This window comes from Pteropus medius, unplaced genomic scaffold, assembly GCF_902729225.1.
Source record: "Pteropus medius unplaced genomic scaffold, Ma_sr-lr_union100, whole genome shotgun sequence".
NCBI lineage: Eukaryota > Metazoa > Chordata > Mammalia > Chiroptera > Pteropodidae > Pteropus > Pteropus medius.
Window position 1 is genome coordinate 16761663 of NW_024349799.1, and position 26975 is coordinate 16788637.

At 44.2% G+C, this 26975-nt stretch overlaps 1 protein-coding gene across 1 annotated transcript; it reads right to left on the bottom strand.

Moving 5' to 3' along the window:
- Positions 1-3339: 3339 nt before the first annotated feature.
- Positions 3340-26975, bottom strand: SHPK (sedoheptulokinase). The gene is given in 8 exon segments (XM_039886380.1): positions 3340-4850; positions 4852-5108; positions 8448-8648; positions 12005-12180; positions 13127-13279; positions 13803-13986; positions 21473-21614; positions 26701-26975. Coding segments are annotated over 8 exon segments (1440 nt in total). The 5' UTR covers positions 26869-26975; the 3' UTR covers positions 3340-4691.

Genomic DNA, 26975 nt, shown 5'->3' on the forward strand with positions numbered 1-26975 from the left:
TCACAAAATGGTGGCGGAGACAAGACCTTAGGGCTGGGCCTCACTGCCACCAGTGTGGTTTCTGAGTCATAATTTGAACAGGGTGTTCTTGAATTTATGTAGTGATGTACCCATTAAAACTCCTTGTAAGTAGCTCATGTTTTAATGATGACTTCTAGGAGGGCGCACTTCTCCAAGCTCAGGTCTGATGGGGAGAAGAAGCAGCACAGGTGGGTGGACCAAGTCTTGTGTAGGCTATGTTAAAACCATGGTCACTAATGGCCACAGTTCTCTCCCTTAGTGTTACCACCAGGGGGCACATTGACTTAAACTGAGCCCTTGACCCTAGCAATAGAAGCCTAATTTATTTTCCTCATCCACCTGGGTTCCTCACAGATTTGATGCCAGACTTTCTGGCACAGCTAGACACCAGCAAACTCCCACGTGCAGAAAAAGCCTGACTACCCAAGCTGGGAACTGCCAGCCTGGCACCTCCAGGAGAAACGGGGTTGGAACTAGGCAGTCTTAGTCTCAGCCCTGGGGAGAGGGGTTAAGGCACCACTGCAGATACCTGTAACAGGCCCGAGAACAGCGATACCTCTGCTAATCTTGAGTCTTCTATATCTCGTATTGACATTTAACTTCCCTGATTTTTGTGTCTTGCTTCCCAGATTTCAAATGGTTTCAGGGGGTCCCAGATTCAGATGACAAACTGTAAACCTGGAAGAAAATTACTTTTCTTTCTGAATTTTATCTGTGCATGTCACCAGGTACCCACATTAGTCTGAAAGACCAGCTCCCATGGAGGGCAGGGGTCTGTGAGAGAGGTCAGCATGCTCCAGAAGTGAGTAGAGCTGGCCAGCTAAGCTGGGGAGGGATCAGGCCTCCAATCAGCACCCAACAGCTGAGGCCTGCTCTGCAGAGCTAGGACCCAGGGCAGGAACAAGAGGGAGAAGTTGTTGGAGGGTCAGGGGTGTGGGCAGAGAATGAAGGCGAGGGAGAAGAGGCCTGATTGTGCCAGACGCCAGCTGCATGAACTTGGGCAGTAGCTGAAGTTCTGGGCTTACTTTTTCATCTGCAAAACGGGTGAGAGCACCTGCCCTGCCTGTGGTGCAGGGCTCTTCTGAGGATTAATAGAGACACGGGGTATGAATGGGCTCTGTGAGCCGGTAGAACTCTAGGCAGGCATGAGGGATTATTGTTCTCATCCTCATTATTTCAGCATGAGAACCACATTTGCTGGTTGCTGAGCTGTATCCGGCCATTAGCTCAAGGTTGTGACTAATTGTTTTTTAATGAAAAAAAACAAGATTCGCTTAATGTTTTGTGAGTCACACAAGTGAGCATCTCTATACCAAGAATATCTCACTTTCAAAGATGTCGCCTGTCCACCTAATAGTGGCTGAGAAGAGGTCAGTTGTGACCGACCTCCTTTCCTGAGGGGCCGCTGTGCACTTTGCAAACCACGGCAGTGAGTGGGGTGAATAAGATGGTCTCTGCCCTCAAGGAGGCCCAGATGGATGAGTAGGAAGACCTGCTAGGCTCTCTCTGATGCTTACAGGATGGGGCTCCCTGAAACAGCCATAAGCCAGGGCCCCTCAGGTCATGCCAACAGTGAACACTCAGTGGACCCTAGGATGCCAGCTGCAATTTGCCAGTGGCAAAGGTGGTGCCTCGGAGACTGCAGCAGGCAGATGGCATTGGGCTGGACCTTGGACAGGTATAGGGTTCTGCCTGTGAGGAGGACATCCCAAACACGAACACACGGGAGGGGAGGGCAGAGAATACTTAATAGGGACTCTCCCTCAAGGAGCTTTCAGTCCACTTGAGAAGAAAAGGAAATGAGGAATATGAAAGCCACATAAACATTATGTGGATATATATTTGTGAAGGACCAAAAGGAAGGTGTGTGTGGCAGGTGGGGAAAAGGGCAGGGGAGTGAGCTGGAGGACTGGCCTTTGCTCCTCTGCTCCCGTGCTGGTTCCTGCCCCACCATCTCTCACAGGCTATTTTCTAGGCTCCTCCAGTTTGGCCCCCACATCCTGCAACGCCCATCCTCCAAACCGGAGTCCATGCCACCAGCATTCATACTTCGGAATCCCATGAAGCCACAGTCCTCCACTCCGCTACCCACAGGAGAAAATCCAAACCCCTCAGTCTGGCATCTAAGGCCCTCCACAGTGGGGCCAACATTTCCAGTCATATCTCCTACAACCCCCTATCATCTGCCCTATGACCAAGTTACACCAGACAATTCATCATACCCCAGACATGCCAATCACTTTAATGTAAATACATTCACCTAGCTTGACTCCTCTGCCTAGAATGCTCAAGTAAGTGGGCTCTGGCATTTGAATCCTAGCGTTGGATCTTAGGTAAGTTACTTAACTTTTTTGTGTCTGGGTTTCTTCACCTGAGAAATGAGGATAATAGAATTCATCTTCTAGGATCATGTGAAAATCAAATAAGTTAAAACAAGTAGAGGTTAGATTAGCTCCTAGTACATAGTAGCACGCAAAAAAAAATATATTAACTGTTGTTGTATCAGTGGATTGAAGCACTCCAGGATTTAGTTTGATGTCACTTGCATAAAGAATAAATTGCTCCTCCTTCTGCACATGTGGGTAGTAAATCTGTCATAGTGTCATTCCTTAATGATGGAAATTTGCTGAAGCAAATCAGGTGGGAAATCAGGTGTAAGCCTACTATTTACTTGTAAGATCAGGATATTGGCAAACAGCCCAAAAGCCCAGTTTCTCATTTAAGGATGATGCTGGTCTCAAACACTTAATGGTACTTCCCAAGAATGAGGGCAAAAGCAATAAGTGGTTTCTGACTTCAGGCTGGAGAAATGAGGCCCTGGCAGCTGTATTCAACCCCCCTGCAGAGGTTCCGGGTCACGTGCAATAAAAATGGCAGCAGGACTGTTAGCTGACAAGCTGGAACCATGCAAGGCTCAGCCCTCAGAGGTAGAGTGGATTCATAGAAAGGGACCACTCTGGGCACTGGGCTGGGCTGCCTGGGCTTGCAGGACACCCATCCAGTTCCTAATCTTTTATGTACAAATTCCACTCACGCATCCTGAGAATGCGGCTCTGAGGGCCAGTTCCTGTTCTCCTTCAGCCTATCCTGAGGTGCCTTCTCTCTCAAAGGCCTTTCTGATGGGCTCCAAAATGATGGCATCCTAGGTCATTCCAGCTGAGAGAAAATTACACAACTTTCCTGAATGATCTGCAGCCACTTGTCCTAATAGAACTGTGGAGCAGGCAGGGCCTTGCTACAGAACAACTTACAAATGATCCTCAGGGCTGTGTCCAAACTCCCGAAACCAACTCTGCGGCTCTGATATAACTCACAGTCTTCCCACAGCAGAGAGGTGTTTTTATTGAGGCAAATGGGAGAATGAGCTTTATTATCCAAAATTCAATCAGCACGGCCAAGTAGATTCATCAAAGAGCTTCAGACAATCATATAATTGATAAAGTGACATTTACAAAGAGATGACATGACTGCTTTCCCAAACTCATAGTTGCCTGGGTGCCTCAGAGTCTGCCTGAGGCTGGGATCACCCTTGGGAGTCTAGAAGTAGATGCAGCAATGATGGCCCTCTCTTGGAAGCCATTCCATGGTCATCTCAACCCACCATGGGAATGTTTAAGATGCTCTGGGGTCCCTGCAGGCATGCCAACTCAATGGGACATTTCTACAAGACAAGAACACCTGGTGGGCCAGCAAGGCCCACACCAAGAGGAAGAACAGCTGGGGCCTCTGGGATAGGGGTCCTCTCTGATTAAACTGACCACCCCCTCTGGCAGGAGCATGCCCGGATACCTCCCTCCCCTTGGAAGGATTCCAAAGTTGTGCAGGGGGAAAAACCCACTGCTGCACAGACCCACACCTGGAAAAGGGTCTTGCTGGTGCCTGCTCAGGCTCTTGGGAACAATGTGCCTGAGTGGCAGTGGCCATGTAGCATCCATGCCCCTTGCTGGTCATGCCATCAACCTTTCCTTCCCTGTTCCATGCCTTCAAGCCAGTTGTGTTGTAAAGGTCTGGGGCAGCCCCAGAGCAGCAGGCTCTCCTTGTGGGAATACATGATGAGGCCAGCACAGACCTCTGCATCTTCATCTCAGCCAGCCTGCTTCACTGTCCTTGGACCTCACCCTGCCCCAGCTAACCAGTGGCCAGGAAAGAACAGGATTGGGAAAGGGGCCATGTGGGACAATCCAGTAGTGAAAGACTTTTCTAACAGTGCATGTGACCCAACTCTGGGCTTCATGTCCCTAAAAACAATCAATCCAAGTCTGTGTTGGGGTGGGAAAGTCTTCTTTTCTTAGTTGGAGCCCAGAGCCACCAGATTTTTTGGTGTCTAAAGTCCACATTTATTTTCTCTTTATCTACAGGTGAATCACAGATGAGCCTGCTGACCAGGATGCTGGGCTACTGTTCCTTTTCTCTCTTTCTTTTTTTGCACATTTACATTTGCAACCAGCTCCTAAGTGAGTCTCTTTCAGAAGGCACCAATTTGGTGACTGCTGGCTGCATTATTAGAGTGTACCCTGTAGAAAGGTTCTTGATCAAGATGGTGCCCTGAAAACAGGCATTGTTTAAAAACTGCCCACAGAGCTGTCCAGGAAAAGGATAACACCAAGATCATGTCAGATACGTTAATTAGATAAAATTTGCAACAATCCTTTGGCCAAAGAGTGGTCTGACTAAGACTTCTTCTGGTTTAGGTTTCTTTGGAGCAGGACCAGTGCTGCCCCCACAGCTGCATCCACATCCTGCCCAAAGGACACTAGGAAAGGGAAAGCCCTCTGCACCTCTTGCTTCAGCACCTCGTTCCTGGACAGCGCACTCCCACTGCTGACCACCACCAGCTTCCCCACCCCATTCTTTGAGCTGCTGAAATGGAAGCATTGAGTGTAGGTTCTGAACAATGCCTCGGCACAAGGCCCGAGTCACATGCCCCAGGGAGAGGTCCGAGGAGGAGATTCTGGTTACTGATGCCAGCTGGTCTGGCAGGTGCCTTTCGCCCAACACTGTTGGAGTGATGGTTAGGCAGGTGTCTCTCTGCCGTACAGCTGCCTGGATCATGCGTGAATACACAGTGGACTCTTCAACCTCCAGGCCTGCCAGGAACAGAAAAGACCTGTGTGAGCTCATACATCCCCTCGCTGCAGGATGAGGCACTATAGAATTTCCAAAGGGTAAGGATGGGTCTACTACCTGCTTCTTCTCACTGTAGCTGGTTGCTTCCCAGCTCAGAGACTCACATGGCTGGCTACCTATGCTCTGCCCCAGATCAGCCAGCTCTCTCACTACACACCCCAGCCCAGACTTCAGGGAGAGGTCCTGTAAGTGTTGCTGTGAGCCCTAACCATCCCACAGCCATGGGACCCTTGGTCCCAAGGGCGAGGACATAACACATATGGCTGTACTAGACTACTTATTAGCAGTGTCATAGAAATCCCAGGGTCACGGGGCTGATTCTGGTCTGGCCAATCTCTCCTCAGGAGTTAAGAACCACCAGTGTAGCCCAGTGCTTCTCACATTTGAATATGCATAGGAATCACTTAAGGGTCTTATTAAAATGCAGCCTCTGACTCCCATGCCTGGGGTGGGCCCTGAGATTCTGCATTTGTTATCAGCTCCTGGAGTATACCAGAACTCCTGGCCCAGAGGACTACACTTTTTGAGTAGAAGGTTCTAGACCAGAGTTTACCAGTAACACTTGAGAACAACAAAATCAGCTACGGCTCCTTTATAAAATGCCATGCTTAGGCCCCACCCAGCCCCCAGACCAAATAATCAGCATTTTTGTGGGTGTAACTAGAACATGAACATTATTTTAAAAACTCCACAAGTATTTCTAGTGTGTGGGCAGTGCTGAGAACCACTAATCTAGAGTCACTTTGAAGTATCATCAGTAGCACATTTAACTTTTACAAACTCAACTTATACCTGCTCAGGAACTAGAGAGAGAGAAGTAATTTAAATGTCATAGTCAAAATTCCATCAGCAGGATTCTGGTTAAACACAGCAGAATGAACATATGTCTTTCTTCTCTCTCAATAAATTCTACTAAAATTTCAGAAAAAGCATGTGCTTGGTGGATAACCTAGTACATGTGTACAAGTATATAAATCTGTAGGATGGAGTCCTGAAGGGGAACTGCCAGATCAAAAGATGTGCGCATGACATTCCCTCCTTAGAAGTTGTACCAATTTACACTACACAACAATGTAAAAGAGTGACTGTCTCTCCACATCCTAGGAAACATAGTGTGTTAGAAACTTCTAAAAGAATAGACATAAATGTAAAACCATTAAACTAATAGGAGAAAAAAAGAAAAGGAAATAAAAAAGAAAAAAACAGATCAATCGAATGGAAGACAGGGAGACTAAGGAGATATGATGACTAAATGCAATGTGGTACCCTGGATTGAATCCTAGAACAGAAAAAGGACATTAGAGGAAGAACTGCTGAAATCCAAATAAAGTCTACAGTTTTAAAAAAAATAATAATGTGTTTGTATTGCCTTAATAAAATTTCAAAAATATTTTTTAAGGAAAGGTTAAAGTGTTCTTCACTGGGAAACACGTGGACCACAACGCAGGCCTTGGGGAGCACCTGAAGGAAGGTATACACCAGCTGGAGGCCTGAGACCTGGCTTCGAGCCCAGTCTCTGCATCCCTTGGCTCACAACCTTATCTGAATCTATTGGTGGGATTAACTGCTATGAGTTGCCAAATGCCCACACCATGGGCCTAGATACACAGAACATTGGAGTGGGAAAACACAGAAGGCAAGGGACTTGCCCAAGCCACATAATGACCTAGGGGCAAAACTGGGAACCGAGGCCACTCTCCTGGTTTACAACTACCACACTATGCTTATTTAACAAGCGTTATATCGCACTTACTATGGGCCAGACTCAATTCTAAGTTCTTTACAATATTAACTCGATCCTCACAGTCCTTTGAGGTAGTTTCTAGGATGATCCCCATTTTCAGATAAGGGAAGTAAAACACAAAGAAGTTAAATAATTTCTCCAAAGGCACATAGGAAATGGCAGAGCTGGGATTCAAACCCAGGCCACCAGGCTCCAGAGTCCTTGCTCTGAACTACCATGCAAGGGTAGAACTCCATTTTCCAACCTCTGGACAATAATGCAAATCTAGGTTATTATGAATAGAGCAATAGTTTTACTTTTGCATCTTATGCTTTAATATTTCCTTTTCTGGATAATAAATGTATATCTTTTATCTGAGTAAATTGTATTGTATTTGCAATTATGGTTTGCGATCAAATGAAATAGTTGTAGAAATTTCATAAAAGTTTAAGTTACATAAAATACTAACCTTCAAAATACTCTTTTTTCCTCAAAATAGGTACTTCTGCATAAAGAGAAACGTTGGCCAACTCAGTAGACAATTGACAGACCCAAGCCAGTTAAACCAGTATCTAGATAAAGGGCTTTATCTGATAGACCCAGCTATCAGAAGGTTCTGATAATTGGTTCTGCATCTTGATAACCTTTTCTGATGCAAAGCAAAACAAAATTAAAGTTCAGTTATTTGAATGAAGCATTCCCAAGGAAACCCCAGCCAGGGCAGAGCTGACCCCCCCCACCCCCACCCCTGAAATCCTGACCTCTCCCTGGGCGCTCACAGAGCTCACTTCCCCGACATTTGCCCTGCATGAGACTTAGACCCTAAGTAGAGCCCTCTAGGCTCCCTGCCGCCTGTGCCTCGCCTTCAGACTGTGTCACCCATTTCATGCAATGAACTGACTTTGAGCTCCTACAGGTAACCAATGCTCCTGGTGAACATGATTTCTCCTGACCTGGACAGCTGACCAGAAACTTCATTTCTACTTTAAGTGCTTGGAAAGGGAACCTCTCCTGGAAGACGGAGGTTCTGTGTATCCTTGTAAATGCAGACCAGAGGAAGGCCTGATCCACTCTACTCTGAAAATTAAAGAAGAGAGCAGGAGGGCATCAGAGTCTCCAGGGACCCTTCCAAGAAAGGGAGTCAGGAACTACTCACCAGGATTGATGCTATGAAGATTTTATAATATTGTAAAACACTGGGAGTCTTTTTACTTATTTGTGTTTGATTCTTTTGTTTTCATCAGTCTACAGTCATCAGAAGGAAAACCTCAAATGCAAGGAACCAAAGGGACTTATTGACAGAGAAAGTAAGATAGTGGGGCAGGGGAGAGCTTGGAGACTCATGATATTCCACATTCAAGGTTAGGGGTGAAGGTGCCCCTCAAAAAAGAGAGTAGGTGATGGTGGCTCAGAAGATCAGAAGGTAGGCTACAAGCTCAGATCCCTAAGGAAGGAAAGGACGTTCTAGAACCAGGTTGGGTCTGAGACATAAATCTAGAAGTTTCAACAGCATGTTGGACACCAAAACACTGCCACATAGAAAGGACAACACGCTGCTATGTGAGTCAAGCCTTACCTAGATCCGCCATCCACTGGACCAGCATGTGGACAAATGTGGCCAGCACATTGCCCCCATTGAGTGATGCTGCCACTGCCAGGTAGGTCCTGTCAAAGTACGGGAAGTAGGCAACTGGAGCTGCAGGGTCTGGAGTCTGCGCTGGCTGGAACCCTGAAGGCATGGAGGCTGCTAGCTGAACCGAAGTGCTGATGTTGAGAACTGGGGTTCAAGAAAAGCAGAGGTTAGGCCTATCGGGCTAACCCAGAGGTCACAAGTCACAACAGGGCAGGGGGAGAGTGTGCTGGTTTTAAAAATGTGTCCGCAAATTCTTTGACACTGCTCCCCTCAGGAGGGAATCCTAATTCCCTTCACCCTGAGTGTGGGCTGGACTCAGTGACTTGCTTCTGATGAAGAGAATAAAGTAGAAGTGACATTGTGTGATTCTGGAGCCCAGGTTATAAAAAGGCACTGCGTCTTCTGTCTTGGCTCACTTGCTCTGGGAGAAGGTGGCTACTGAGTTGTGAGTAATGCTATGGCAAGGCCCATGTGGCAAGGAGTTGAGGCCTCCTGCCAGGAGATACATGAGGGAGCTGAGAAGTGGGCCCTCCAGGCTTGGTTAACCTTCAGATGAGTGCAGTCCCAGCCCACCTTCCACTTGATTGCAATCACATGAGGGACCTTGAGCCAGACCTTCCAGCCACAGCCAGATTCCTGACTCAGAAACTATTTCATCTATTTAAAATACAGATATTTACAAAGTAAATTTCAAACCCAGGCACATATACAAAAAGAGAAACTGTGTAAGATAACAAATGTTTGCTGTTTTAGGTTACTAAGTATTGGTGTGATCTGTTACACAGCAATAGACATGGATTTACAGAGAGTGAGACCTCAGCCCAAAGGTTTTATTCTCTGCAGAGGTCTCATTCATTTCCCGTGAGTTCCACCTCCTTCTTATTTCCAAGGTGTTTTTCTTAACCTCTCCCATGAACAGGGCGGAAATTCCCAGACTCAGCAAGAGGGGACGATTTTCTCCTCTAGATCGTCAGATCCTCTAGTCTGCCAGAGCCTGCAGACTGTTCCAGGAGTCTCTTCTCCTCCATTTCTCACCAAAAGCCTGTTCTTCTCCATCTGGTGGGGGCCAAACTAACTGAAGTCAGCATTCAACTTCCCCACCTACTTACTGGAGTGGGGAGTGGTCAGAAGCAAGGAGAGCAAAAACGAATCTCAGAAAGCCGATGACATTTACTTTCTGCCACATCAAGGCTTTCACCATGACTATAAATCAGAAGCAATGTATCTTCACCTGTCCCCTCAGATGGAGTTGTCAGTGATGGGGGACTAACCAAATGTGCCCATGGACATGGCACAGCTGAGCACAGGTAAGCAGCCTCAACCTGGAACCAGAGACTATAACCAGCTCAGTGAAGGAGCCTAAATCTCACCCTCTCCCCATTTGACAAGCCTCTCACTCACCATACAGAAAACACATTTACATCCAGGCACAAGACAGCCTTCTGTGGAGGGAAGAGGCTAAGATTTGAAAACCACTGGGTAAGAAGAAAGAACCAGGCCTTACAGGCACCACCCCAGTACATCACTACAACTGCCCCATGAGACGGCATCATCACCCACACTGTGGATGATGACAAGGGCTCAGGAAGAAAAGCTGACTGCTCAAGGTCACTCCAGATAGAAGAAAGAGAGAGGCTGAAATTCCAACCCAGGCCTGAGATCTAGACTCCAAAGCCTATGTGAGTTCCCTGACATTCACGCTTTAAGATGAAGGGATATAAGGAGAGAGATGGTATACTGGGAAAATTAAAAGTCACAGAATAAACTTAGCATGTTTTCCTGGGGCATTAATTTTAATTGAAAGTTTGGGAGAAAAAGGTTTTGAACTTTTTGACCTTAAACAATTTCATCACATATATGTGCAAAAAAAATTGACAGAATTTTGCCTTTCTCTCTCAGCTAATCTTGAATTAACAGGAATCACTACCAAGAACAAAACAAAACCAATCACTTGAAATTCTCTCTTAAGAATGTAATGAAATAAGACTAAACTACTATACAGAGGATAGTGCTGGTCAGAATTTGTAAACTCAGGGTTGAATTGTAATAGTTCTAACTGATGGAGGAAAAGATGTAATGGCAAAAAGAACCCGGTACAATGAATGAATTCTTGTTCCCTTGATAACAAGGAGGGGTTCCCAAAGTGGACCCGTTCAGCCAGGCTGCTGTGAGGATCAAATGAAGCACACACCCTGCAACCACACTGCTCAGGCAGCCAGGCCCAACTTCTACCCTAGCCCAGGATGGGCAAATGACAGCCCACAAGCCACATCTAGCCGACCATCATTTTTGGTATGGCCCAGGAGCTAAGAACAGCTTTGCATTTTTTTTTTGTAATAATAGCTTTATTGAGATGTAATTCATGTAAATTCTCCATAAAATGTACCCCTTTAAAGTACACAATTCAGGGGTTTTTATTATATTCACAGAGTTGTACAACCATCACCACAATCTAATTTTAGAATATTTTCCTCACTCCAAGAAGAATCCTCATACCTATTAGCAATCACCTCCTTCCTTTCCAATCCCCGGCAATAATTAATCTACTTTCTGTCTCTATGGATTTATCTATTCTGAGCATTTCATAGGAATGGAATCATACAATATGAAGCCTTTTGTGATGAGCTTCATTCATTTCTTTCACCTTCACTCACTCACATGTTGTGGCATTTTAGCTGTGCAGAATCCGTTTATTAGTTGATGGGCATTTTGGTTGTTTCTGTTTGGGGGCTAGTATAAATAATACTGCTAGGAACATAAGTTTTTGTGTGGACGTATGCTGTGAGTTCTCTTGGGTGTGTACCTAGGAGTAGGACTGCTAGGTCATAATGGTAACTTTATGCTTAACTTCTGAGGAACTACCAGACTATTTTCCAAAAAGGCTGCACTACTTTACATTCCCATTAGCGTGTTCTTACATTTTTGAATGGTTGGAAAAAAATCAAAAGGAAAAGAATATTTTATGACACATGAAAACTATATGAAATTCACATTTTAGTATCTATAAATAAAGTTTTATTGGAATGTAGCTATACCTATTCGTTAATGTATTGGCTACGGCTGCTTTCACACTCCACCAGCAAAGTTAAGTAGTTTTTAAACCCTTGCCCTAGACTGATGCCTCCATCTAACTGTAATTCTCTTACACTAAAAACAGAAAAGACTGCACTTCTGATCAGATGGGATGGAACTTTCATTGCGAAACACAAAATATGAAAAACCTTAACCTACTAATCTATATCCTTGGTCTTAGAGTTACATAGAAACCAGCCAACTAGAGAGTCATTTGCCTCACCTGGAGCTAGGGAGGAAAGGCATAGACTGTGGTCAGGGACAGAACTGGCCCTGCGGGACTATAAGCCAGGGGCTTCACCCGGAGGGATGGGGGTATGTTTCATATTTATACAATAATGATCGACAAGATGCTGAGACTGCCAGGTATATGTGCCCCTCGGACCCTCACACAGAGTAGAAGTCTGAGGAGAAAACAAAAGACTTACCTGCATCTGTCCTTTTGGTCATACAGGAATAGACGGAGGCCTGCAAATCGCCAATGGCCACGCCCACCTGTGTCCCCTTTGGGATTTCAAACCAGGCATGGGAAGTTCTGCCTGCCTCGCTGGCAGGCTCTGCGATGTCAGGGAGCAGATGGGTGGGAAAGCCTGAGGCCCTCAGTCTGCAAACCGAAAGGGGACAGCGTATTTACTCGGTGCTTGCTTTTCTGGTTTCTGTTGTTTCCAGGAAACTTGGCAAAGGAAAGCACTATAGGATACAAACAGAAGGGAAGGTATGAGCCAGTGCTTTCACAGGGGTCTCTTTGGCTTTTTTAAATCCATGAGAAACAGGCTTGAGTTTTTTAGAGTAAATGCTGGCTTTCAAAAGCTTGGGATTGGCCTCCGGGGGAAGAAAACAACCAGTTTAACCAGGGATGATCAAGAAGATTAGGTAAGAGGCATATAATATGGGGCACCCAGCCCCTTGTATTTGAAGGGAACACAAACACTCTGCAGAGAGAGCTAGTCAGAGTTTCAGTGCAAAGTCACAGTTGGTTAGCACAGGCCAAACCAAAGTCAAACCCATCCATCTCCTGAATAAACAAATGCATTCGTCACTCAGGGTTAGTGAACATGGGGCTGTCATTTTTATAAAACATGCTAGAAATTCCTTTACCTGAACTATCAGGTGCTTTTTGTTTTATTACAGAGCTCAGAATTGGGGCCCTGAAGGAAGTGAACTTATAGGGCACTGGACTTCTTGACCTGAAAAAGCAAATGGTTGTTTAAACAGAATTTAAAAGGCATCCCTCATACCTACTACTTTCATTTCACCTTATTTTAAAATATATTAAAAAGCAAAAGTTGTTCATTGAAATCTATAGGCTGGGCCTGGGTCAGAGAACTGGGGAGCCCACCCTCGGTCTAAGTGACTGTGGAGGAGCCTCCCAAGCGCTTCTCTTGCCACCAGGCCCAGCCATGCCCAGTGACTGGAACAGGCTGGGGGCGTTGGCCTGATTCCTGGCCTCTTGGAATCCCCTGCTATTCCCAAAGGGGAAAGCTCTACTGAAGCGCTTACTCTAGAGGTTCTGCCCTTCAGCTGGGGCCAGCCTATAAGGTTATACTCACATCTCCAGGTTCCAGGTTTGGCTCCGGGTATTGAAATATCCCCAGCTAGCGGCATTCTGGTCTGACATCAGGGGTCTTGGCAAACCACACAGCATGGCAACCACATAGTCATGGATCGTGCCAGCTGCATCATAGGACTTCAGGAACTCTGGGCTGTGTTTCATACCAAAAACAGTTCAATGTGGTCTAATAGTGACTTGAAAGCATGTGCTGCACCTAGCTCTGGGCAGCGTGGACTAGATATGGCATAGTGGGGTGGTAGCCAGAACCCCACAGGCTATGGCTTCCCCAGATGGACTTCCTGAGGCGAGGCCCTTCCAGCTGCTCCAAGCAAAGCTTCCATTAGGGGAGGGAACTCAGGGGAGGATGTGCCCTGCCTGGGAAAGCAGGACATCAGCCATTCTCAGCAGCCCTAGCCCCACCTAGCACCACATGACCCTCAATAAGTCCCTTGTCCTCTCTGGCCCCTTCTTTCTCTCTCTGGGTTAGAATAGAAAAGACAATAGAGAGTTCTCTGGGAAATGAAGCAGTTCTAGACCAAGTCTAGGTCTTGTGACCACTCACTGAAGGACAATCCATCATGTGGAGTGATGCTGACTGGCTAGAGGTACAGCACCCTTGCCACTCTCATTTCTCTGGAAATCCAGCACCCAAATCAAATAACAGTTGTCTGTACCTATTTTTCAAAAGCCAGAAGATAGTTGCACAGCCAAATCCTGTGGCCACATTGAGATGGGACTCCGGCTGGGGCAGAGAAGCCAGGAACCCGCTGCTACACCGGCCATCTTGCCATGTGACCAGGTGGCTCACAGCTCTGGGCTTGAATACAGGGGCAGCCCCTCCCTCTGTCCATTCACAGCCTGGAATAAAGGAGATTACCAAAATCAGAGAAAAGAGCAACTGGCCAGCACCAGCATGTCCTTGAGATAACTGCTAGTGAGGTTACAGCATAGACCTTATTACCCATGACAACACTTCACTCATACACATGGGTTCTATTATAAGAGCACCTGGGTTCAGCACCTGGCCCCGCCACCAATAGCTATGTGACCCTGGGCAAGTCGCTTACTCCTTCCATTTGTCTCACATCTTCTATGTTCCTTTATATTCATTTTTTAAAGTTGATACCATATTTCCCCCAACCCCAGCTAAGAAAAGAACTGTGGTACACTCTCAAATCTCTTAATCTCTGTCCTTCCAACCCTCGTCATGACGATATTATCTAGACTTGATTCTGGATGATTATAGATATATTTTCTCTTTTTCTTTGATCTTAGCTAATTAATTTTCAGACATCAAACTTTACTAACAAATCTGGCCATCTTTATTTCATTTATCTCTCTGGATTTTTCTCTGCTCTTATTGAAATATTTCACCCAAAACAGTGTAGATCTTTCCGCAGCAAAGTATCTGACGGCCTATTGCCTCAGGATATTTTTTCATATCCTCATATTTGAATTACAGTTTAATCAGTTATAATATCCTAGGTTCTAAGTTCTTTTTCTTCAATACTTCAAAACACCATTTGTAGATTTGTGGTAGATTGCTGCAAATTACTTGCTTCTCCTCCCATTAAGCAAAAGAGTCTAAATCTTCTTTCCTAGAATCTGAGTTGGACCTGGTGCCTTGCTTGAGCAAAACAAATATGGCAAGAGTGACATCTTAGGACTCCCAAGACTAGGTATAAGAAGATTTGCAGCTTCCGCCAGAGCCTCTCGGAGAGCTCACTCAGGGGAAGCCAGATGCCATGTAAGAAGTCTCACTATTCTAAGGCCACCAGGCTGGAGAGACTGTATAGAAATCATATGTAGGCATCTGGCAAAACATCCCCAGCTGAGCTGAGCCTTCCAGCCTTCCCCATCAAGGCACCAGGCATTCTGTAGAGCCATCCAGAACCCTCCAGACCAGTCGTTCCACCAGATAAATACTCCCAAGCATCTTCCATCAACTCCATATAGAGTAGATCAGTCAGTTGAGCCCTGCTCAATTTCTGCCCTGAGATTCACAAAATATGATTAAATAGTTACTGTTTTAATCACTGAGTTTGGAGGTAGTTTGTAATACAGCAATACACAACCAAAATACTATTCCATTGCCTTTTTACATAGAATATCGCCGTTGAAAAAAAATTAACATCAATCTGCTTCTAATTCTTTTACATGGGATCTTCTTTCACTTGGTAAGCTTTTGGAATTTTCTCTTTGTCTCTGAAATCCTTAAAAATTTACTATAATAGATATAACTGGGGTTTTCCTTCCATCTCTTCTTTGACATTCTACAGGCCCTTTCAGTCTGGGGCATTATACTTTATTTTGTCAATTATGGAAAAATTTTCTCCATTCTTCAAATTTTTTCCTCCTCTACCACTTTTATTTTTCCCTTTTTGGGTCTCCTATTATTCAGATGCCAGTGCTCCTATTTGAATCCTCAATGTTTCTTAGCTTTTCTTTTATATTTTCTACTTCTTTGTCTTTTCTTTCTTCCTTCCGAGAGATTTCCTCAATCTGACCTTTCATTCTCTATTTGTTCTGAAAGTTATCATTTCTGCTATTAATCCCATCTATTACATACTTTATTTCAACTATTATATTTTTCTTATCTAATATTTCTGCTTGGTTCTTTTTTATGTCTTCTTCTTATTGTTTCCTTGCTAATATCTTTTAGTATTATGTCAACCTAATTTTAAATTCTTAGTCTGTCCATTCTAAGAGTTCTGCTTCTGATAGAATCTCCATTAAATAACTCAGTATGATGTTTTTCTTGTGAAACAGTTGTACTCTTCAAATATCTTCTTGTCCTGGCTTGTGAAATCATTTTGCTTTGGGAGTATTGGTTACTTTGTCAGGCAATGTGTAAATGAGCCAGACCTCAGTCCCTATCAGCCCCAAAGGGCTGGGGAGGACAGAAGAATGCTAAGGTGGATCCACAGATAAGCTATCTCCACCATGCAAAATATCTCCTCAGGTCAGGGTTTCCCCTCTGCCCTCCAGGAAGAAACAATATTATGAAGATCCTTAGATCATAGGTCACCAGCCCTGGGGTTTGGACAGGGACACCTATTTTTCTCCACTGCCTTGATTTTATTCCTGAAGACACCTGAGTTCCTATGGGTATGGAGACAGGTGCTGCTTATTTCAAAGCCATGGCAAGCCAGGGGAATCAGTGGTCTCCCTCCCAATTTATCCTCCCACAGGCAAGGCTGGCTGCCTCTTGCCCCAGATCCAAGCCCGCACATACTAGCCCCATCACCCCAGGCTTTCTCAAAGTCTTCTCCCCTTTCCCTGGTGTTTTTCCCTTATGATTTCTCTGAAACCCATCTTGGGGGAAAGAAATCAGCAGTCAAGCTAGTTCAGCATCTTGTTGGAAACTGCATCTGTAAGTCCAATGGTAGAGGGCACTTATAACTGTTTCCTGAATTCTGGTGGCTCCTCCTGCCCATGTGTTGACTTTACTCTCAGGCCAGTAGCAAAGGGAAGGGTTAGAGTTAGAGTTAGAGTGCTGTGTGTATACATAATACACAGAGTTTAGAGTTGTATGCATTAAATGAGTTAACACATGTAAAGCACTTAGAACAATACCTGACACATAGTAAGTACCCAGTTCATGTTTTATGATCATAATGATGATGATAATAAACCTTTACCTTCTAAATTCTGTCTGTGGTCTAAGGTTTTTCCAGCAGCCTTTAGAGAATATACCCCATTATATATCTGTTGTTCTCTCTTCTCATATAAGCGATATTTCCCATACCTCCAAGCAACATAAACACAACTACTGCAGCAGAATGGGAAAAGAATGTTGACAGTCAAGAAAAGTTATCAGCAGTCAAGAACACTCCAAATCTAATGGATGGAGGCGAGGCTCCAGCCTCCACTGCTGAACAGTGCTGCCATGAAGCAAAGCAGGGCAAAGCCCCACATAAAGCTGTTTCATGATTGTATCTGATCTCAGGCTACAGATTTGGGAACCAAGACCATTATACATTTTCCTATAAATTTGCTCATTAAGAACCAAAGAAAGAGATTTAACTGCCTCTCAGGCCATGAAACATCCATCCATTCATTCATACATGCATGATTGAATGACATATTTATTATCTAATATGTATTAGGCACTGGTTCTAGTCTCTGAGATTACAGTTGTGAACAAGGAAAAGTCACCGCCTTCATGAAGCTTGTATGCTAGAGATATAGAATACAAACAAGCAAATACATAATACCAAGTACTTTTAGTTGCTTTGAAGAAATACATAGCAGAATAAGGGGATAGTATGATAAACTGTTGGAGGGTGATCAAGGAAGTCCTCTTTGAGGACACATGTGAGGAGGGACCTGAATGGAGGAAGAGAGTGAGCCTTAAGAATATCTGGGGACACGTGTTGCAGATAGAGTGAACAGCCAGGCAAAGGATCTGAGGGAGCTTGTCAATCTCTGTTAATATACCTGGCCATTACCCAGAAGAGCAGGGAGGCATGTTATAGATGCATGCACCTGAGCATATCATGTTTCACCTGGGGAGGGTGGAGATGGGTCCTCCTCAGAGTAGTCTACCCTCACAACTACATTTCTACCTAAACTTAAAGCTAGGATGCTCATCCAGCCCTAAAGGTAGATCTCTGCAGTGTTTTTTAACCCCTTTATTTGCTTCCAAAACTCTTTTCTTTTTTTTTAATTTTTAGACGATCATTTTTATTTTGTTTGTATTATGAAACATATGGAGTTCTTATCATGTACTGGGTATTGTTCAAAGCACTTTAAAAAGATTAATTCATTTAATCTACATAATAGCCTTATAACATATGTGATAATTATCCCCATTTTATACACAATAAAAATGAAGAACGGAGAAGTTAAAAATTTTTTCTCAAAGGTCACCTAGCTAGTTGGTTCTGAGTGGTAGAACCAGGATTTAATTTAGGTGGCCTATTTCAGAATCTTGCCTGGTATATTTTTTCCTTTTTTCTTTCTTTCTTCTTTTTTTTTTTGGGGAGATATAAAGTGATATACTTTTAATTTTTTAACTACATAAGTGATAAGTGAATGTATTCTCAACATAAAATGTTCAAAGATTATAGATAAAGCAAAAGGCCAGCTTAACCATCCCCGCCTGAGTCTCAGCCCCCTTCCTCTCACCCTCAGCACTCGCGGGGTAACCATCCAAAGTTTTTACACTTACGCATATTTTATTTGGTTTGGTTGATTTGGGTTGGGTTTTGTTTTATTTTGTCTTTGTCTATTTTCAAAAATCAAATAGCGTTATATTGTATTTATTTTTCTAGGAGTTGTCTTTATCATTCAACATGTTCCACAGTTCTTTCCATGTCAGTATACATGAATGCACCTTATTCTTTTTAACTACTGTATACCATTCTACAGTATAGACACACCAACATTTATTTAATTAACCATTCTCCTTTGATTAAATGTCACAGTTTTCACTACTATAAACAAGGGTAAGGGTTGGCTCCATAGTGTGGTGGTTAGCACGTCTGCTTTACACACAGAAGGTCCCAGGTTCGCACCCCAGGTAGAGCCACGGACCATACCCTGGGTGTGCCAGGCCCCGGATGTGCCAGGCCCCGGATAAGCCTGGCCCCAGATGAGCCTGGCCCTAGGTGTGCCAGGCCTCCCGGGTGCGCCAGGCCCTGGGTGTCCCTGGGTGTGTGCCTTCAATGCATGGGAGGAGACGCCTCGCCTTCAGAGATCCAGTTCTTAAGGGGAGATGGCAATATCCCTACCTCAGGGATAGAAGTTGGGGGGTGGGGGAATTAAAGAGGGGAAAAAAAATAAAATAAAAATAAACAAGGGTAAAGTGAACAACCATGATTGTGCCTCCTTATGCACACACGTTAAACCACTTTTCCTGAACAGATTCCAAGTAGCATCGCTGTTGAATCATAGCAGCTATATCTTTTTTCTTCTAGTAGCAGCTATCTTATTCTTAACAGGCCCTGTCAAATTGCCCTCCAAAATGGCTATGCTGATTGACACTATCAACAGCGGTATTTTAAAAAACTAACTTTCTACCCCATTTGCCAACTCTTGACATCATCAAATTTTGATTTCTTACAATCCAGTGGGAGAAAAATTATTTCTCATTGTTGTTTTCATCTGAGTGTCCCTGATTATGAATGACACTGAGCACCTTTTCATATGCTTATTAGCCATTTGTATTTCCTGTTCTAAGAACCCCCTGTCCTTAACCTTTGCCCATTTCCCACAGGGCTATCTGTCCTTTCTTTGTTATTAGTTCTTTATATGTACCCACATTCCTGAGCTGTCTGCCATACACTAGCAAATATTTCCTCCGGTGTGCTGCTTGCCTTTTAGCTTGGTTTTATGATACTCACTTCTCTCCTGCTATTACTGAGCCTGAAAATAGAGTCTGGAAACAGGCATAACCACAGGCCTCTCAGAAGACGCTAGTCATTCCCTCTCCTCTCCTCCAACTGGCTTGCTTGTACCCTCATAGAAGCACTTAGCTCTCTGCTCAGGTTACTGGTGCCCATCTATGCTGACTGCTTTGAGTGTGCCCTGGAAAGTGAGGGCCTCAACCAATCCTTTCTATGTCTCCCGTGGGGCCCAGCACAGAGCCTTATATATTTAAAGTACTGAACTCAAACTGAATTATGACCGCCATTAAAAACAGAACAACTTGATCCAAAATATGATTTCACCTAACTCTGCTAAGCAGGTATCATCATCATCAAACAGTGGCTTTCCTCCTTCCCAGAAACAGAAAACAAAACAAGAAGGCATGTGGGCTGGCTCAATGAAATATTCAGCAGCTATCTCCAACAATGTGAGCAATGGTTTGTGTGGTTGTTACAGAGTCCAGGAGATGGGCAGAAAGGAAGGCGTGTGACCAGACCACAATCATTAGATCTCTGCTGTCCTCTTTGTGAAGGGTTTTAGTATTAAAAGGACATTTATTCTCGTTAATGCAAAATTAAGGAGTTTAAAAAGCTTTTACAACCTAGACTCCCTCTGAGAGGTCAGCTCTAACACCCTAATCAGCCTTCTTCTGCTACTGATTAGAGTCAAGCAGCTCCAGAGGCCCCAGCTGGCCTGACAACAGGCAGATGAGAGGGCAGGAAGGAGGAAGAGAGCCTTCGCTGGCTTCTACGGGTACCCAACCCATTCTGGGGACCGATCAAATGATGCATCACTAGGCATCAGTCATGCTGCTGAGGAGCAAGTCACCACTCAGCCCAGTGGAATCAGAATCACTGACTCTCCAGGCAGGAAGGGGTGAATCCAACATTCAAATCCCCTTAACTACAGCTCCCCAAAATAGCCATCCATCCTCTGCTTAAAACACCTGCAGTAAAATGTTGAAGCTGGGTAACGTGTATGTATTGGTTCATAATACTATTCTGCCTACTTTTATGTCAATATAAAATTTTTTATTTAAAAAAATATTTTTCAATTCTTTCCATAATAAGAAGCATAAAACTTCCTATAGGAGCCTAATCCTTCCTTGGACATTCTGTTAGGAAGTTCCTCCCTTCACTGAGTTATTGTGCCTTCCTGTAGCTCTGGTCCTCCCAGAGCCCTTTAAAAGCTCAGCATCTGTATTCAGATATACCTGGGTTCAGAAGCTGGAGTCACTACTTGCTGCCATATGACCTTGAGCCTATTATTTTAACCTCTCCGAATCTCAACTTTTCATCTGCACAATGGGGACAGTAATGTAACCTATGTCATAAGGGTGTTGGGAAAGTTCGATGAGATCATACAGGTAACATCCTTAGCCAAGCACCTGGCATGCAAAGTGCTCATTGCTATTTCACTGGCTTAATTCTCCTCCTGGAGGCCAAACAGAAAAGATCATCCACCTCTGCACTATGGCAGATCTCCTGATATAAGACAACCAACTAAATAATGCTTAGCTAGCAACTGAGCCCTGGAATTTAAAAATCAAAGATATCTGTGGTTATGTTAAACAACAAAAACTACACTCCAATTCAGAGGCATCTCCTCAGTGTCTTGGCATCTTCTACAGCTACACTAATTTCTTGGTTGTCGACAGTGATGCTGAGACACTGACACAGATAAAGAGAAAGAGAAAGAGAAAGCTGTGGGAAATCCACTCCATGGAACACTACAGAGAATCAGAGAGAACTCACTCTTCTCCCTCTCCCTATTCTTGGCCAATGTGTTAATAATGTGTGAGTGGACAGTTCACTTACTCATTACATATTTGTACCAGACAGGATATACATAAAATGCATGTGCCATTGCATTTCTCACTGCAGGACAACCTGATCCTTCACAGACAGCTCTTGGCAGCACTTTTCTCATTCCACAGTCACTGTTACCATGTGATGCCTGGAGCCCTCCGTACCTTGGCCTGTTTTCCAAAACAGGATTCCATGCATCTGTCCTGACACTCCGATGGCACAGACTTTCCGGAGCTGCTGCTGGGGAAGGGCAGCAAGACATTCGTTTAGGGCTTGGATGATTCTATTCACATCCTGCTCCTGCGCCTAGAAACAGAACAAGATATTTCAAGCAAGGGCATACATACAGACAGGCAGGCAGAAGTGGACAGAGGCTTCAAAGGATTTCCTGGGTGGTGGCTGCCCAGCTAATTCCACTGGGATCACGTGCCGACTGGCCTCAGGAAGGTGATGTGAGACTAAGGGTTCTCTATCACCTCCAGCAGGGCTTGGAGTAGGAATATGGTGAGCAAAGTTCCACGCCTTCCCTTCACAGATGAGGCACTGCTGCAGATTAGGTTCAGCAAATAGCCCAGGCTCTGCCCTCCACTGTGGGTGGGTACAGCTGAGAAAGCACTCCCCCTGCCCTACAAGAACTTACAGTCCAGCAGGAAGGACAAGGCAACACAAGACAGACTATGCTCTAAGGAGTGGTAAGGTAAGAGTCTTTTGCAAAGCACATAGTGTTGGGATAGGAGACAGATAGCACACAGCAGGGAGGAATCTGGCAGGAAAGATGTAGCCAAGAAAGGCCTCAAGGAATAAAGCACCTTAGGATGAGCTCTAGTGTTTGCTTTTACCTGGGTTTTAGTTCGTCCATCTGGCAAACATTTCCTGAGTGACCTGAGGGCCAGGCCCCGGAAACAAAAACCCACCTAGGAAAGGCAGGCATGGAAGACGGCCAGGAAACACTTGGGCACAGAAGCAGTGGAATGGGCTGTACGAGAAAGTGGTAGAAGATGAGGCTGTAAAAGAGGAGAGGCTAGGGTCCAATCAGCTGGCCTCAAGCCCCAGAGCGAGGGGCTCTTTCTAAAGGTAATAGGGAGCTCCTGGGGCTTTCTGAATGGAAGAGTATCATCATCAGAGCTATGTTTTCAGAAGATTAATTGGGCAATGATAGAAGCCACACAGAGAGAAACCGATAGCGTAAACAGATTTCGGGGGATGGAAAAAAAATTCAACAAAGTCAGGACCATCTTTTCCTGACTTGCCGTTTCTTCCAATTTACTGCCTCCTTGAAAACTTCCCTAAGCAGAATAACTTTGAAAGACAAACTTATGAGATAAATAGAATGTAATCAAATAGCATATTAATAAGAGTCGAATGGTCCTAAGAGATAAGGATATGAAAAATATGCAGGATTTGGAAAAAACTTCAAAGGTCTTCAGAGTCAGATGGGAAAATGAATTGGGTATCTCAGAGCTAAAGAAATGCTAAATCCACTCAAGCACTATCTCCAAATGGGTGTCAGGTACAGACTAAGTTCCGAAGTAGGAACGAGGTGACTCAAACCTAAGAAATTTGGATTCCGTAACCACCTTCTCTTTTAAATTATGAAGTCCCTGTTAGAGACCAGGAATATGACTCCAGGTTCCCACCTCATCCCCAGTAGTTGCCTCTAACCAGTAAGAAGTCTCAATAAGCTAAGGCAGCCACCACAAAATATGCACTTGGGAAAGCAATCCAAGTGACATTATTGTTTTCTTGGTAAATAGGTAAATTTCAGAGTGAAAAGATCAAGAATTAAATATATCTGTGTTTAAAAGAATCATACCTATGTGATTAATATTTGTGCTTAAGAAATCTTTGGGTATTTGGCATTTTAAGTAAATTTCTATGTTAAAGAGAATTTGGCCTAGATTACCTTTGTAATTCCAATTTAAAATGTGAAATTGAAAAAATAAAAAACAAAAACAAAGAAAAAGATAAAAAATAAAATGTGAAATTGAGTAACTGATCTAGATTTGTTACTATAAATTTAAATCTCATGATATGTGTAAAAGGATTTGAAACATGTTAGAACATTTGAGGTTTGCACAGTTATACACTTATTACATTTATAAGAATTATTTAAGTATTCTGAAAAGATTTAGGCTGGACAACTGTAGTGCCTAGAAAAAATATATTAAATGTGTAACTGCAGTTTAAAACATCTAAGGTATTTAATTAACTAAAACAGGATTAAGTATTATTCAAAGACCTTCAAAATGATGGTTAAGTGTTAGACGTAAATGAAATAAGCTTTATAAGGTAAATTAAAAGCTTAAGTAAAAGCTAGCATTTTGAATTTCAAAAACTGAATACTCATTTTTATTTCAATCAAAGTAAAATGTTTCTGCCACACGAAAATCACCTCGAGTCACAAAACACACTTATATTTAACACCCAGAAGGAAAACTCAGATGAGAAAAAAATGTAGCTCAGCTCTTAATAAATTTAGTATGTTCACTGGGGAACTGAAAAAAATTTATGTTCTTGGAAAAGCATCTGAAAACTGCGCCCTCAAACCCCTTGCTTCCCTCCTGGGGAGGATGCAGCTTCCCCTCCTTGGAACAAACCACTCACTTGGCCCATCAGCCTGCTGACCTTGGACTAGGGCAATTCTTGGCTCCTAATAAGCATGAACAAAGGAGTAAAAAGGAAGGTGAAGAGGAATAGAACCGGAGAAGAAGGAGTAAAAAGGGAGCACAAAGCATTTTCCTGTGGAGGCAACCAGAGATCCCAGTGAGACTCTTTATATATAGGAGAAACTACAGCAGAACTGACTTGGCAGTGAAAGACAGGCAAAGAGGAGGTGTGTGGCTGTGCATGATCTCCCAAGGAAGGAAGAAAGAAGAGAGTAGAGGAAGGAAGAAGGAAGCAGGGAAAAAACATTTGTTTAGACATGCACTCTCCAATAATGCAGTCATTTGTCACATGTGCCTAACCTGAATTGAGATGTGCAATAAGTGTAAAAGACCAGATTTCAGATTTAGTATAAAAAAAAGAATGCACAATGTCATTATAATTTTACATTAATTATTACATGTTGGAAACATTGGGTTCAATAAAATATGCAATTAGAATTAATTTCACTGGTTATATTTTACATTTTTTTAATATGGCTACTAGAAAATTGAAAATTATAGGTGTGGCTCACATTTGTGGTTCAAATTTCTATTGGACGGTGCTGATTTAAAGAGTTCCCATGTGGCCATCAGATGGTGTATGTGGACAGAGGAGCTGCTGTTTAAAATGGGCCCAGGGAGGGTGAGATGTATGGGTGGGATGCTGGAGAAGAGAAACAGGCCAGATGGGAGTGAAGTCAAGGAGACGTCAGTGTTCAGCGGTTAGTTCGAGTTTTAGTAGTGCATATGATGGAGGACAGATGATGGGTATACCCATAATGTAACAGGAAAGGAGGTGCCCCCATTTCTTGGCTCAAAATATTAATTGATCTATATCCAGACCAAATCCTAGACTTTAGATTTGGAAAAAAACCTTATAGATTCATTCAACCCTCCTCATTCACACCCCTTTTTACGGATGAGGAAACCAAGGCCCAGGAAGAAAAAATTAATAGCTCAAGAGAAGTCACAGAGCATCCCTTAGAAACCTAGTTGCAAATACCTAAAAGCCTGACCTTCCACATAGCTGCCAAGTTTGACAATGGTGTACATGATACTTCTAAAGAGTAAGAAGTATGGTCATGAGGAACGAACAAAGCCATTGGGTATTTCTACAGATCAGTGGTTCTCACCCCAGCAGTGATTTTTGTCCCCTAGGGGACATTTGGCCATATGAAAACATTTTGGGGTGTCACAACTGGGGATGAGGGATGTAGTGGCATGTAGTGGGTTAGAGGCTAGGGATGCTGCTAAATATCCTACAAGGCACAGAACAGGCCACCACAACAAAGAACCTTCCAACTCAAAAAATCAACAGTGCCATGGTTGAGAAATCCCAATATGGATGAAATTACAGGAATATTGTTTGTCCCAGAGTACAACATGCATGTAGGGGACACGAGGGGGGTTATTACTGGCCTCCCTTAAACTCCTCATTAGGCAGGTGTGGTGCACTGGATGTGCCTGTAAACACACAACAGCCTGTTGAATGCTGGGGAGAGTGGAAAAAGTAGTGTTCAAGAAGTGGCCCTATTTTAAGAGAAAAGGGCACTGCCTAAGCCCACTTCCTATAATCCTGGCTCTGCTGCTCACCTTCACAGAGTAGCAGCTGACTTTGCCTCCATCTCACAATACATGAAGTGAAATAATCATTCTAAAATGTCCTAATGCTCCAACCAAACTAATTTTGAAAGCCTCTGTGAAAATGCAAAGTGCTCCTGAAACCTTTATCCTCTAAAATGCTTCCGAGCGAGATGGACTCTGAACCCCAAAGAACTGAGTCCAGATATGTGGCAAGAGCTTGGGAAAAACAAAACTCTTAGGAGTGGGGCTTGGCTCAGAAAATCAAGGTTTGTGGCTAGAAGAGGCCACAGAGGCCACCTATTTAAACTCAGAGAAGAACAAGCTGAGATCCAGAAGAAAAGACATGAAGTTACTCAGAAAGTTCCTAGATATTCATTTCTATTTTCAATTAACTGTAGAGCTACCTTTTTCAGAAAATTAATGGAATCCAGCTCTGAGGATTGATATCCTTTCTGAAGCCATATCTCACACCAGAGCTCATTGTGGTGAAATTCTCCATTTCTATCTTGTACCTTTCACAAGTAATGTAGTGTATGACTACCAAATTTTACAAGATAACAGTTGTAGTGCATAATTATCAATCTGATCTTTTTCTAATCAAGGTATCTCTCAATGTCTGTCTTTTCTCCAAGGTCTTTCTGTCTTTCTCCAAGATATCTCAGCCTTTAAGGACTTGGGGAGGAGGGTGAGACTTTTGTTGATCAAGTATCTTTGAGTTCCTCAGTCCACTTTCCACTCTAGTTGAGCCTGATTCTGCATCTGATTTCCAGAGGAAAACCCAAATTTTGCCCTGGGGAACAAAATGAATCCTGAATTTGGGGACACTGGCAGGTGTGAGGGACAGAGAGCGGAAAGAATGAGGTGGAGGCCTATGGTCCTTCCACATGACACAAGGAGAGGAATTCCCCGCAGGTCAGGGTACAGAAAGTGGAGGACAGAGAGCACGGATTCAGTGCCATGGGCAAGGCTCCTAAAGGGAAGCCAGAGTGGGAGATCGGTGCCAGCAGGTAGTAAAGCTGCTGGGACCAGGCCTAACGGATCAGGGAGCTGCAGCAGGCAGGCGGAGGTCAGGCACTCTGGAGCAGTCAGGGAGACTTCCTTGAGGAGGAAGAGGGTTATCAGGAGGCTCCTGCAGGCTGCGCGGCTCCGGGGCGCTGCCTCACCTGAGGCCCGGCCGCAGCGCTCTGGGCCGCCACCTCGGCCCGCGCAGCCCGGACACAGCTGGCCAGTACCACGAACCCCGATGGGTCGCCGGGTGCGTCCTCCACCACGGCCGCCTTCACAGACGTGGTGCCCAGGTCGATGCCGAGAGTGACCGACGGTGCAGCCATGGCCGTGGGGACCAGCGCAGATATCCTCTGCGGCGAAGGCGCCGCCTCCCGCGCACTTCCCCTGGAGCTGAGGTGCCGAGGCGGGACCTCGCCTAACAATCCTTCAG